A 12,969-nucleotide genomic window follows, 5' to 3' on the forward strand; every position below is an offset into this window, starting at 1 on the left:
AAAACTTGATTTCAAGCAAATCGTTACAAAAGAATATATTATTGACTATATGCTCTTTTAATGGTGCTTGATACAAAAAGACATGAGTTTGAAAAGGAAAACAAAAGAAAATCCTTGGAAAAAACAACAAAAACATCTGCAGGATCTGGATGAGGGTAGTGGGGCACACCAAACGTGTATCAAACAGGTCTGACTTTATGGGGCTTAATAGTAATAATTGCTCGTGTCCCGGCTCAAGTCCTCGACTTGTGCCAGTTCCCAATTGGTTTATAGCTCCCGGTTCCTGTAAATCATTGTTTGATGGTCAAATTGTATGTCTAAATTAGAGTGTGCAACCATTACATAATCTTTTTTGTAAAATTCTTATTTTGAATGGAGGTGGGATATCGCGAGCAAGCACCGTGACTGTGATCTAATGAGGTTTTGGAATTCTCTGGACAAAAATATAAAGTTTCTTTTATTAAAAAAAAAACGAAAAAAATTAGTAAGCGAGCGAAAAGGTAGGCCTATATTTTGATTGGCTCGAACAGAACATTTATTTCATCATCCAATTTTTTTTTATTTTGGGGGATTACGCACCAAAATGCTATAAAACTACGAGAGCTCGAAGTGATCTGTACAATTTAGGTATCGCATTCGACGAATTAAGCTCTTCGATCAAGTTTACAGGAACTAAATTATGTGAGTACCTCATGGATCTATATTGGTCCATTATTATTTTATTTTATTTCTTTTTATCAAGTATTGATTTACAAACTGCTTTTTTTGTAAGAGATAAAGTTTTAATTGCCAAAATGCAATATTTTCTGGTCTGGCTTTTAAACATGATTTAATATTCGCAACCGTTATCGTGATTATCATATCGTGGTATGATACGAGTGATACAAAAATGAAAGAGGATCATCGTAGTATTCTATCTTAAGTTAACTTCAAAGACCAACATACATTATTTAGGGGAACTTCAGTTTTTGGAACATGACTTGATACTTCAGCTTACTTAGCATAGAATATCATCAGGATCATCCAATACAGAGTTTACAGGTTGAGTATGTTTTTTTTTCGGGGGGGGGGGGGTCCTTCAAAAGTCTAGCTGTTTCACGACTGAAATTTTCCGTAAAGTGAACTTTGAGAAACAACAGGAATAGTTAAAACTGAAAGTATCAATGGATACTGATCACTGATTAAAAAGACACAAGGTTAGTAAAGTACACTAATAAATTGGTGAAATATAGAAATATTAAACTTCAGACTTGGTTCACAGTGTTTCTGGTGCATTTTAATAAAGATTATTAGGCTAATTTGATGAAAATGTTGACTACTAAAGGAGTTGATGAGATCAAAACAAACGTTATTCTCTCTGCATAGAGATCGATCCATTCGAGGGAGCAGAGTTTTGGATATGATGTACTGAGTCCTTTAAAAAAATGGGAGCAAGCAAAAAGTATTAAACTTTTTGTATATTGATATTGCATTCTGTAACGAATTGGTGATTAGAAAGTCATAATTATCAACTATAGATATTAAGTGCAGATTTTTTTTAAACGAAAATCACGATATTCAGTACAACGATTGATTAAAACACACACCCCCAACACCCTCACACGCGGAAAGCTATAATTCAGGGGCCGCGGAACGGTTTTCAAAGTGGGGGGGGGGGCTGACCATGCAAAACACAATCTTATGGTAATTTTTACGTTTTTGTACACGGTTTTAGAAAAAATTGGGGGCTGAAGCCTCCCCCCCCCCGCTTCCGCGGCCCCTGAATTAATGGCTATTATGTACCGGCGGCATTGCCTCCCTGTATCTGTTTTATTTGGTATAATGTAACGAGTAAATTGGCACTGATTAATTGGATCATAAGTGATTTATAACCCAAGGAGTGAGCCACACTTCTTCACTGATTCTCATTCTGAATTTCCCCAATATGATTGTTGGGCATTTAATTTAGAAATAATTAATTATTAAATTTCCTGCATGATTATGCTGTTAAGGTTAGTATGGCGTAAGGACTGATTTCTCTTTGTCCTTCGACCACCTCCCCCCTCTCTCTCTCTCTCTCTTTGTCTATATTCCCCACTCCCTTTTTCCTCTTTTCTCTCTTCTTCCCAATCTACATGATCCACACTCTTTCTTTTCCTATCAGTCCTTGCTTCCTCATTTTCCCCCATCGTGATCTCTTTTCATTCCAACCATTCTTATTTCATTTATGCATGCCACATTGTAGGCCACTATAATTTACCGAACAAAATCACACCTAATATATATATAATGAAAAATCAGGATATAGGCCTACTTATGTGAATCTGCACTTTATTTTTTTCATATACTTATATATGCATAATTTATATATTTTTGTAGTACTATCATGAACTCATTTTAAAATCACGACAACATAACATAAACCACGAGATAGCATATACCCTCCTTCCCCCTACTCATTACTTTACTATGAATTTTGTTATGAATCATGCATCGACTCGTTTGATAATTTATGTACATAATCATTATCTCCTGTTTTATGTTTGTTTATGTAAATTACCGTACTGTATTCATTTTAGGTTGCCCTGTTGTATTATGTTCGTCTAGAACAGATAACCTGGGCTCATATTGTTGTAATATTTCCCCTTTTTGATGAATAAAAGATGATTGAAAAAAATATATACAGTTTTAAAATAGGGCTATTATCACGGAATGTTTGGTAGACAGTTAATTTTGTTTTCATCCGTACCGTATACTAAAATTGGCTTCGCACAAGAATAGGGGTCGATGCTGACCAGTGATACTACCCTGCATATTAAAGTCTCGAATGATCAGGTGATTATTACGTTTGCCCTCCGATCGCATAGTAGAAAGAGAAACAATCATTACGTAACAAAGAAGCCTGTAGTAGGGTCCATGCATGGGGTCCATGTATACACCATATGACCTACCACAACGGCTCAATGAGGACGAGTATGATACGGTTGTTCTAAACCCATCTCTGCTGGCATAATCATATTCTTCATCGCAGCACATCGTTTATCTGTCATCACGTCGAATGAGTAAGCGCATTTTTGTTTTATCAAGTTTATCTTAACCAGAGGACGACATAGTAGGTTTATATAGTAGGCCACAGTATGTCTACTACAGACCTGCATATATAAGAGTTCATGAATGATTAGATGATTATTACGTCTGTCCTCGGATCGCACTATTTTGTAAAGAGAATTCATTATAGATCATGGACAACTGTATAACAAGTATTACGTAATTCTTCAACAAATAAGCCGTATACAGTCTAATGAACAAGGGTATATAATATAGCCATCATGATACGGTTGGGATAAAAACGCATTTCTGCTGGTATAATTAATTTTTTTATCGCAGCACATCATTAACATATTATGATCACGTTGAATGAGTCAGCGCAATATGTTTTTATCAAGTTTAACGCTATGTATGATGTAATCTTATCCAGATGACGACATAATTATAGCTACTGCAGAAGCATACTAGAGCAAAGTCCTTTCCCGGAGTCCTTTGGCGACCGTATGAGGCTTGTGATTATACAGAGAGAAAGAATGGACGGAAAACATTGTCTGACGATCGAGGTTGACTAAAATGTAGTTATATGGTTAACAAGATTGGATAGGAAAGACACGTTGACCAGCCGTATGTCCAGAGCGAACTGGACAAATAAAACTGACCGGATGAGTTTTACAAGTTAGAAGCTAATTGACCAGATCAAAGCGAATAATTAGGAACTTATAAAGTCTGTACAATAATTCGAAATTGTACTCTACGGGTTGCCGGTATATCACTCACATGCGACATTTTTTTCATTACATGATATTTTATCGACGTTGGAATTTTATCTGCTCAAGAACTTTAGAAGGTATAGTGTTAACTTCTTTTGAAATAATCTGACTAATGATAGACCGGGATAGACCATATATGTTTTCGGGGCAGGGATTTTTTTTATAGGCTTTTTCATAAAGTGTCGAAATTATGATTTAAAGCATGTTTCGTCATTATGATAAGATAATTATGTTAGTATCCCTGGTGGGGAAATTATAATAGGCCTAGATATTGCCTACCTATATTTTTATATAGGTTAAATATGACATTTCATTTCCCCCGACGAAGTTATTTTAGAATGATATATATGAAGTTAAAATATAATCTTGTTTCATATATTAGGAAGATTGTTGTTTGCTTCAGATGTTTGCATATTACTTGACTGATGGATATGTATGTATTTTATTATTTTTTCTCCATATTCCAGTACTTGTCGTAGTTTATACTTTTTGTTACAATATGTTAATGTTTTATACTAACTATAGGACCCCATTGGAAATAAGCCTTTCGGCTTTCATGGGCTATCCTGTCAAGGTATTCTTCAATTTCATTGTAATCTCCTGTGATATTCTTGACGAATAAAATCAATCAATCAATCAATCAATTTGGGTGCATGGTTTTCTTATAAAGTGTCGCAGTCGCTAATTGCATTATTCGTCATAATGGTTATCGATGGACTTAATGGGATGGTCCGGACTGAAAGTATTTATTGCAGAATTCACTGAGCAAAATGCCATGCGTAGGCCCCCTATACATTGATCTGTTGATGAACGGATGAGTACGTTATACATTTTTTTTAAAATCTTTTTAATACATATCTATTCATGATATCTAGGTTTATGTTATCTCGCTATTTCACTGGAAAGAATTTTGTATTCTTTAAACAAAGTATGCCTGCGTGATTAGGCACGGGGCCATCTCTCCCCCCACACGCCTCAAGTTTGTGGCTCCAAATAAAGAAATAGAAAATGACCCGGTTTCCAGCTACGTTGATGTTGAATTACCACTGATGTTCTTTTACTGTTTAAGGTTATTTTCAATGTCCATGTTTCTCAATCTACCTTAGAATCTTAAGAAATGCCCGATGCTCAGATAGAAGAAGGAGAAGAAGGAGGAGGAGAAAGGATAGATGTAATGACGTCAGACGGAATTGATGTGACGTTACCTGGTGAGTTAACACTACCAGCAATTAAAACAAAAACTATCGACAAATTAAATTTACAATTCACCCGAAAAGAGTTCAGCCAGTTCCTTTGCAACTTATATATACATGTATATTTCTCGTTCACACTTAAAATGTTGGGCAACATACTGTCCACTGTTTTGGGTAATGTATGTTGGTAAAAAATATTTAAATTCTGGGCAATTATTATCCAATAGTTGTGTGGACAGTATGCTGCCCAGGGTTGGTTAAAAGTTGGGCATTTTTTGCCCAACTATTTTAAGAATGTTCTTTATATAATTATTTTTATGAAAATAAAAATAACCCATTGCGAGGACTAACACATTGGTACTACCACCGAAACATAAACGAATGATTATCATACATTATATGTCTAAAATAATTTTATAGTGGAAAATATATATATATTTCCTGGCTTCTTATCATAATTATGGGTTTGTAATAACATTGTAGCATGTATACGGGAAGGGTTGCTTGCTTCCCAAATGGGTTGAAGTTGAAGGAAATATAAAAAGAAACGGAAAGTCCCGGCCATTTATTACCCAACTGGATAGTGTTTTTTTAAGTACTTCAAAGTTAAGTGATTTATGAAAAGTTTTTGTGTTTGCGCCTGGCTTCGGCTTTACAGAACATGATGATGGAGTTCACAACACAGCGGTTGCCTTGGCAACCATAGGAGCGTCAACGACCAACGTAGGGGTGATCAACTCCAATGATGACCACGTTGAGAAGACCCATCTTAAGTATGGAGAGAAAGAGGGCTTCAAATACAAAGAAAGCATGAAGCTTCTTATACCAATTCGTCTCAAGCCTACGTGAGTTTATTCATCAATCATTCTCCATTAAACCATTCAAAGGGTTAATATGAATTTGGTTTGGAAATGATTTGAAAAATAAATGATCTGTAGACAACCTTTTGACAGCGATCTTTAGGAGAAAAAAAACAATAATCCCGACTAACTTTCTTTCAAAGAATGTGATAGAAAACAACGATTATTGTCGTCATGATATTAAGTTATTTGGGTCTTTTACGCCTCAAAACATTTCAATTTAATTCCAAAAGAAAATGTAGTAACATTAGACTATAATTTTTTTTAAATGCCTATTAAATATTGAAGAATTCTATATTTTTAAACGGAAGTCTTGCTCACTTCCGTTAAATGTGAGATCAATTTGATAATGATCATGTTCAGTTTTGGTTTCGATTTATTTCTCCTCTTTAACAACAAATAAGACATAATACATTATACTTTGTTATAAACAATAGATCAATAGATATAATTTTAATAGATAAAAACAGGAAGAGTAAGAAGAAAATTAAAGGAAATCAGCCAAATATCAAAGCTTGTAAAGTGTGTTAGACTCCCTGCATCGGTGAGCAGCTATGAGTGTAAATAGAGACAGATCAAAATAATTTATACTTGATAAACCTTCAGTCAATCATGAATTACAGCAAAAGAATATTATAACAAATAAAAGAAAAGAATCATGTTGCGTTCGTGAAGTTCGACTACAATAGCTCACATGATAATTTAACAGGGTTGCTATGCACGAAAGCGAAGCGAGCGAGCAAAAAATGATTTTTTTTTTTAAATACAAAATTCCAAGTTATTGATAGATTTTGACATAATATTCATGCTTATATAGTGGCAAACCCTGTAACTTTTCAGAGAAAATATAAGTTTGGCCATTGTTCTTCTTGTCAAATATTTTGTTACATACTCTGTTTATTGTATTTTCTTTGTTGATATGTTTATGAGAAAGTTACAGAAATCAATAAATGAAAATGAAAATTGAAAATGATGGGAAATATGTTATGGGATGCTGACCCTTAAAAGAAGACGACCCTTCTCCGACAACGTGTGTTAAGGTCTTAAAAGCGACTCGGGCTTAACGTGTAACTCGCCGGGTAAGTTCGCGAAAAAGTGTTCTATTGCAAATATAATGTACGCGCGCGCACTGAATGGGGAGTTTGTGCGAGAAAATCAATTCAGTACCGTACACGGTACCATCAAAATGGAGGCCTTTTTTTAAATGAAATATGTCCTTTTCTAACAATATACTTTTTAAGAAGTAAAATAATACATTTAAGGTTAAAAAATCACTAAATTTTTGGCTCGTGCTTCGCGCTCCATCAATTATCATTATTCAGTAAGGTAGTACTTATCCTGTTTACGGTTTTCAAAATGTTTAGAATGTCCAGTGTCTAAGTTTCTATTATTTACAATTTTTCTCGCGTTTCGCGCTAGCATCAAAGGTATTCATGTTTCTGGTGACAAAAAATTTTGAGGTCGCGATTCGCACTTAAATAACTCGAAATAATGCCCTTTTATTTTATAACTGATTAGCACCATGAAGCGGATTTTGCAACTTCAGATTTGACATTTTTCCAAAGCGCTTGCATGCTATACTCTCTCGCGGAAAAGAGCCTATATATCTCAGAAATCACTGAGTTCAAAAGACCTATAAATTACTACAAAACATCCAACTACTTCATGCAGAGGGTAGTGTCATGGTAACATGTATGTTTGCACCAAAATGCAAATCTTGACATACTAAGTACTCTTTTTGTCTTTGCCCCCCCCCCCCTCCAAACGAAAATATGTTCAGAGCCGCCCCTGCTTTTACTCTTTAAATGTATGTTAATCTAATTTGTAAAATATTCACGCACAAACACTCTGTATGGGTTATGCTTTTTCAACTGGTTAAGTTTTTTTTTTTTGGGGGGGGGGGGGTTGTAGTCCATTAAAAAAAAAACATCTTATTTATCACAAAATAAGAGATTTAAAAAAAGTGCAGCATATTTTTCATTTAGAGAAAATCATAGGTGATCGATCGTGTACGTGTACATGCAGTGGATCATATGCGTGCATCCGGTGCGTTGGTGTACAAACAAATGGTACCAAACAACACAGAGGCAGTGCGCGCACACACTGGACATATTTTCAATAAGCTAGGGAGCGAGTTACGCTATAGCATGAGTTTACAGTTTAAGACCTTAACAAACGTGCTACTTGTCAACATCACAATTTATAGAAATATTTCACTTTGGAATTTTCACAGAAACGAAGAATTTTCACCGATGGATCACAGCGGTCTGATATCGTTCATTTGGCTTTCATGGATGTCGTCTTTATTCATGAAGGCTTACAAGAGAACGCTGGAGTATTCGGACCTGTGGACGATGTCGGATTACGACAGAGGCGATTACAACGGCGACAGGTAGGAAGGGAAGAGTGATGGTGACGACGACGATGAGCATGAATATGGTCATAGTTTCTATTCAATAGTGCTGTTGGTGACGATGGTTTATGGTGACGATGATGATTTTGATGAGAAAGATGATGATGATGATAATGATGATGGTGATGATGATGATGATGATGATGATGATGGTGATGAGAAAGATGATGATGATGATTATGATTATGGTGATAATGATGATGGCAATGGTGATGAGAAAGATGATGATGATGATGATGACGGTGGCGGTGATGGTGGTGGTGGAGATGGTGATTGGAATGGTGATGTTGATGTTAATGGTGTTCGTAGTAATGTGGAGGTGCATCGACACAACCACAACACTACCATTGCCTTACGAAGATTTTTTTTTTCATGAGAGGGGGGTGGCAGAACGCGTAAGAAATCTAAAAAAAAACTAAAAAGCGAGGGAGTGGAGCTTTCAATTGGAGCGCTTTTGTATTTTCTAAAGTGAAATTGAAGGATTTCATTCACACTTTTGGTGGATTTTGTTAAAATTTTCAGTGAAAACATATTTTTCAAAGTTTTCAAAATTTCGGGTAGGGCGGGGGAGGGGAAGGTGGTGGCAGTGATGATGATATTACGATGATAATGATGGTGATGAATGATGATGATGAGGATAATGATGATGACGAGGAGGAGGATTATGATGATGATGATGATAGAAAGAACCAGAACGTATTGCATTGAATTGAAACAAACAAAAAAACAAATTAAGAACCGGAACAAAATGAAACAAAATTCTTCTTTTCTTTCTAGATTTGAGCAACTTTGGGCTGAAGAGGTTGCATTGAAGGGAAGCGAGGAGGAAGCATCCATGGGCAAAGTAGCATTTCGGTTTGTACGGACGAGACAGATCATATCAGCGTCGGTCTTGGTCGTATCAATGATGGCTTCATTCCTTACCTCGGTGAGTAAACGGCTATGCTACACTGCAAAAACACCGGTGTTGATTTAACAACAGTCGGGTATCTAGAGAAGACGTGTTGAACTTGAAACACCACCAGTTTGGTTTTGGTCTAACACCAGATAGGTGTTTGTACAACACCAATTAGTATTAAAACAGCATCGGTTTGATTCCAAAGTGGTGTTGTTTCAATACTTTCTGGTGTATAGATTCCGGGCTGGTGTTAAATCAACACCGGAGTTTTTGCAGTGTACCAAATGCAAAACGTTTGATCGGTTTGGAGTCGGTTCGTTGGTGTGAAATTACATATCGCTATTTCGAAGATTCCAGTCCGACGGTTCGTATATCCGAAGATTCTTTAGACCGAAAGATCGTTAACCTGCAGGTCCGTAGTTCATTAGTCTGAACGTTTGTTCGTATGAAGAGTTGTTATTCCGAAAATGAATAAGGTTCGTTGTTCTGAAGGTTTGTTTATCATAATAACGAATAACGCCAGGTTCATTATTATTTTCGTAAAAACTACCGTCTAATACTGACAAATCCTTAAAGAATGAAATAGGTGGTATACAAAAAAAATTATTCATAAGTGCTAACCCCTAATTGGATGTATTTTTTATTACTCCCATATTTCTCTCATCCAGGCGGTCGTCGTCCAGAGGCTTCTGGAATACACCGAGCAGGAGGAAGTCGATCTGTGGTACGGCATCGTCCTCGTCGTCTGCATCTTCTTCCTTCAGATCGTACGAATAGCGGGCGACGTGTTCTTCTGGACGTTCAGCTGTCGTACGGCCACACGGTTACGGAGCGGTGTTCTCACGGCGGCGTTCCGGAAGCTGGCTAACCTCAGAAGCTTGAAGCAGCACAGTGTTGGTGAGGTAAGCTGGTCGCGTAGCCACATTGGAACAGCAAAAAAAAGGAAGAGTGATGGGGGGGGGGGGGTGCGAGAAACTTACATTTATTTTCAAAGCGAAAGTAAGTCCCAAAATCATGTGCAAGTCAATTGAATAAATGCAAATTTGTATTTAATTTCCGTTCAATTGCATCTCCACTTTCTTACAACTCCTCAGTACCCTTTTTTGTTATTCTACCTATGTACGCTTTATTTGCAATTGAACGTAACTTTCTTGCAACACATTAGGGGAAAAGAGAAGTGAACGAAAGAAAAATATAACAAATACAGAGAAGAGTTTCCCCATAGAAGTCTAAGCATACCCATAGATAGTTTATATATAACTTTTTCCTCTATATAGGAGGAAAACGAAATGTGGATTTGTTAATACCTTATTAATCTTTATTAGCACGTCCCTCGGAAACGACATTTGGTTGTAAGTTTGATATTTACATTCTAATCTCTTTCAACATGTTTAATGTCTTTGTAACAAACAGGTAAAATAACCACTAAATCCACTAAATCGTCTCTTACTTTCATGCCTGCAGATCGTCAACGTGTGCGCTAACGATAGCCAGCGTCTGTTTGATGTATGTGTGATAGGAAATTTCCTCGTGTCGTCAGCGGCCCTCCTCATATCGACGCTCTTCGCCACGCAGTTCATCGTCGGTGTCGGTGCGTTGATCGGGACCCTAGCGACGTTCATCATCTTCATACCCCTTCAGGTAAGACCATCTTTGTCCGGCATATCCAGTACTTCTCTTTTCAAAATCATTTTCATTTTATTTCATTTACAACAAAATAGAAATCGAGGAAATACAGTCGAGTCAATACAAGTCAATACGATTATTGCTGCAATAATCACAGTTGAAATTTAAAAAAATCCAAGTGATGAAAAAACGAGGAGACATAAAATGGAAATAAGAGGAAGAAAACGGAACTTAGAAGAAAAGCATAAAAACGGGAGATCTCAGTGGTGTAGCATAAATAAACATGACCACCATTTACAATCCCTGGTTTTGACAATTTCCCCCCGTCTTACATGTTATATCCTCGTCTTCATAGCTGTGTATCCAATTTGCATCTTCAAATGTTATTGCTATTGTCTTATTTATATTGAATTAATGTATTGCACTTTTTTCTCTCTTGTCGAATGTTATACTTTGTGAGACATGAAGAATAAACCAAACTGAAACTGGACTATTCAACTTTCCAAACGTTGGTTTAAAAAACAATCCTTTTACATGCAATTTTATTTTATTACGTCACTAAAATGATTAATCGGACTTTTCACATTTACTACTAGGAAACTCTCTACAACGCACCAATACTTTTGAAAATACAAATCAAATCACAATGGAGATCTGAGGGGCTTTTGTCGAAAGTAGGTGAACCGCGACGGAATCTCTTGACTCTGGACACCGACACATTTGCAATTGTTCGTCCGATGAAATTTTCAGATGATCTGCTGTCTCAGTCCGCCAACTTTCGACAAAAGCCTCTCCGCTCTCCATTGTGATTTGCACTCATTTCTTTCCTCTCCCTCTCCCTCTCACTCAAAAACGAGGAGACATAAAATGGAAATAAGAGGAAGAAAACGGAACTTAGAAGAAAAGCATAAAAACGGGAGATCTCAGTGGTGTAGCATAAATAAACATGACCACCATTTACAATCCCTGGTTTTGACAATTTCCCCCCGTCTTACATGTTATATCCTCGTCTTCATAGCTGTGTATCCAATTTGCATCTTCAAATGTTATTGCTATTGTCTTATTTATATTGAATTAATGTATTGCACTTTTTTCTCTCTTGTCGAATGTTATACTTTGTGAGACATGAAGAATAAACCAAACTGAAACTGGACTATTCAACTTTCCAAACGTTGGTTTAAAAAACAATCCTTTTACATGCAATTTTATTTTATTACGTCACTAAAATGATTAATCGGACTTTTCACATTTACTACTAGGAAACTCTCTACAACGCACCAATACTTTTGAAAATACAAATCAAATCACAATGGAGATCTGAGGGGCTTTTGTCGAAAGTAGGTGAACCGCGACGGAATCTCTTGACTCTGGACACCGACACATTTGCAATTGTTCGTCCGATGAAATTTTCAGATGATCTGCTGTCTCAGTCCGCCAACTTTCGACAAAAGCCTCTCCGCTCTCCATTGTGATTTGCACTCATTTCTTTCCTCTCCCTCTCCCTCTCACTCTCTACTTCTGTCATATACTTAGCCACACTATCTCTATCTTACCTCTCTCTATATGTTCTTCCTCTTTCTATTTTTTGCAACTTTTATTGTAAATTAAGTATACCCAGTATTTTAACTTAAGTTCGTATGAATTTTTATTGTTGTTTGATATTTTCAGTGTAACAGGACCGTGTTGAAAATTTTATCAGAACATGCTATCCTGTATAAAGACGTTTTGATAAAAAAAATAATAAATTAAAAAAAAAAAGAGTTTTATTGCATTGCGTTGTAGAGAGTTCCCCCGTAGTAAATGCTAAATTTTAAGTCTCTATTTTCAATCGATCTCCAGGCGGTGGCAGGGAAGGCCATCTCGAAGCTGAGGATGAAATGTATCAAGGTGATCGATGTTCGTGTTCAGAAAATGAATGAACTCCTGACCTTTATCAAGCTCATTAAGATGTATGCCTGGGAGAAACCATTCTCAAAGGCAATAGGAGGTAGGCCGGTATAGTATTTAGAGCGTCACGTGATCAAATCTACTTTTTCGAAATAATCGAAACGTTGCGTTTGATTCTAGTCGTTCTTATTCTTGATGTATTCTTGCTTTTAATCTAATTAATGCGTTTTCTATGACGCTGTATGAACGGTTTTTACTGAAATAAAAACTTCATGTATATACTCTTTTTAAAGTA

At 36.3% G+C, this 12,969-nt stretch overlaps 1 protein-coding gene across 8 annotated transcripts in view; it reads left to right on the plus strand.

The window, feature by feature from the left end:
• The first annotated feature begins 365 nt into the window (after positions 1–365).
• Positions 366–12,969, plus strand: part of LOC129279222 (ATP-binding cassette sub-family C member 5-like) — a 34,742-nt gene continuing 22,138 nt past the window's right edge. Inside the window, exons 1-8 of one of the 8 annotated variants that reach the window (XM_064111112.1) lie at positions 366–681; positions 4,904–5,005; positions 5,649–5,835; positions 8,084–8,242; positions 9,041–9,191; positions 9,830–10,063; positions 10,626–10,802; positions 12,627–12,774. In XM_064111112.1, the coding sequence (XP_063967182.1) occupies positions 4,915–5,005; positions 5,649–5,835; positions 8,084–8,242; positions 9,041–9,191; positions 9,830–10,063; positions 10,626–10,802; positions 12,627–12,774 (1,147 nt within the window). In that variant the 5' untranslated portion in view covers positions 366–681; positions 4,904–4,914. Of the gene's footprint in view, positions 682–2,742; positions 3,875–4,903; positions 5,006–5,648; positions 5,836–8,083; positions 8,243–9,040; positions 9,192–9,829; positions 10,064–10,625; positions 10,803–12,626; positions 12,775–12,969 lie in introns of those variants that run through there. The other 7 variants (XM_064111116.1, XM_064111111.1, XM_064111110.1 and 4 more) reach the window with 7 other exon arrangements.

Source organism: Lytechinus pictus, chromosome 16 (assembly GCF_037042905.1).
Source record: "Lytechinus pictus isolate F3 Inbred chromosome 16, Lp3.0, whole genome shotgun sequence".
Classification (NCBI taxonomy): Eukaryota; Metazoa; Echinodermata; class Echinoidea; order Temnopleuroida; family Toxopneustidae; genus Lytechinus; species Lytechinus pictus.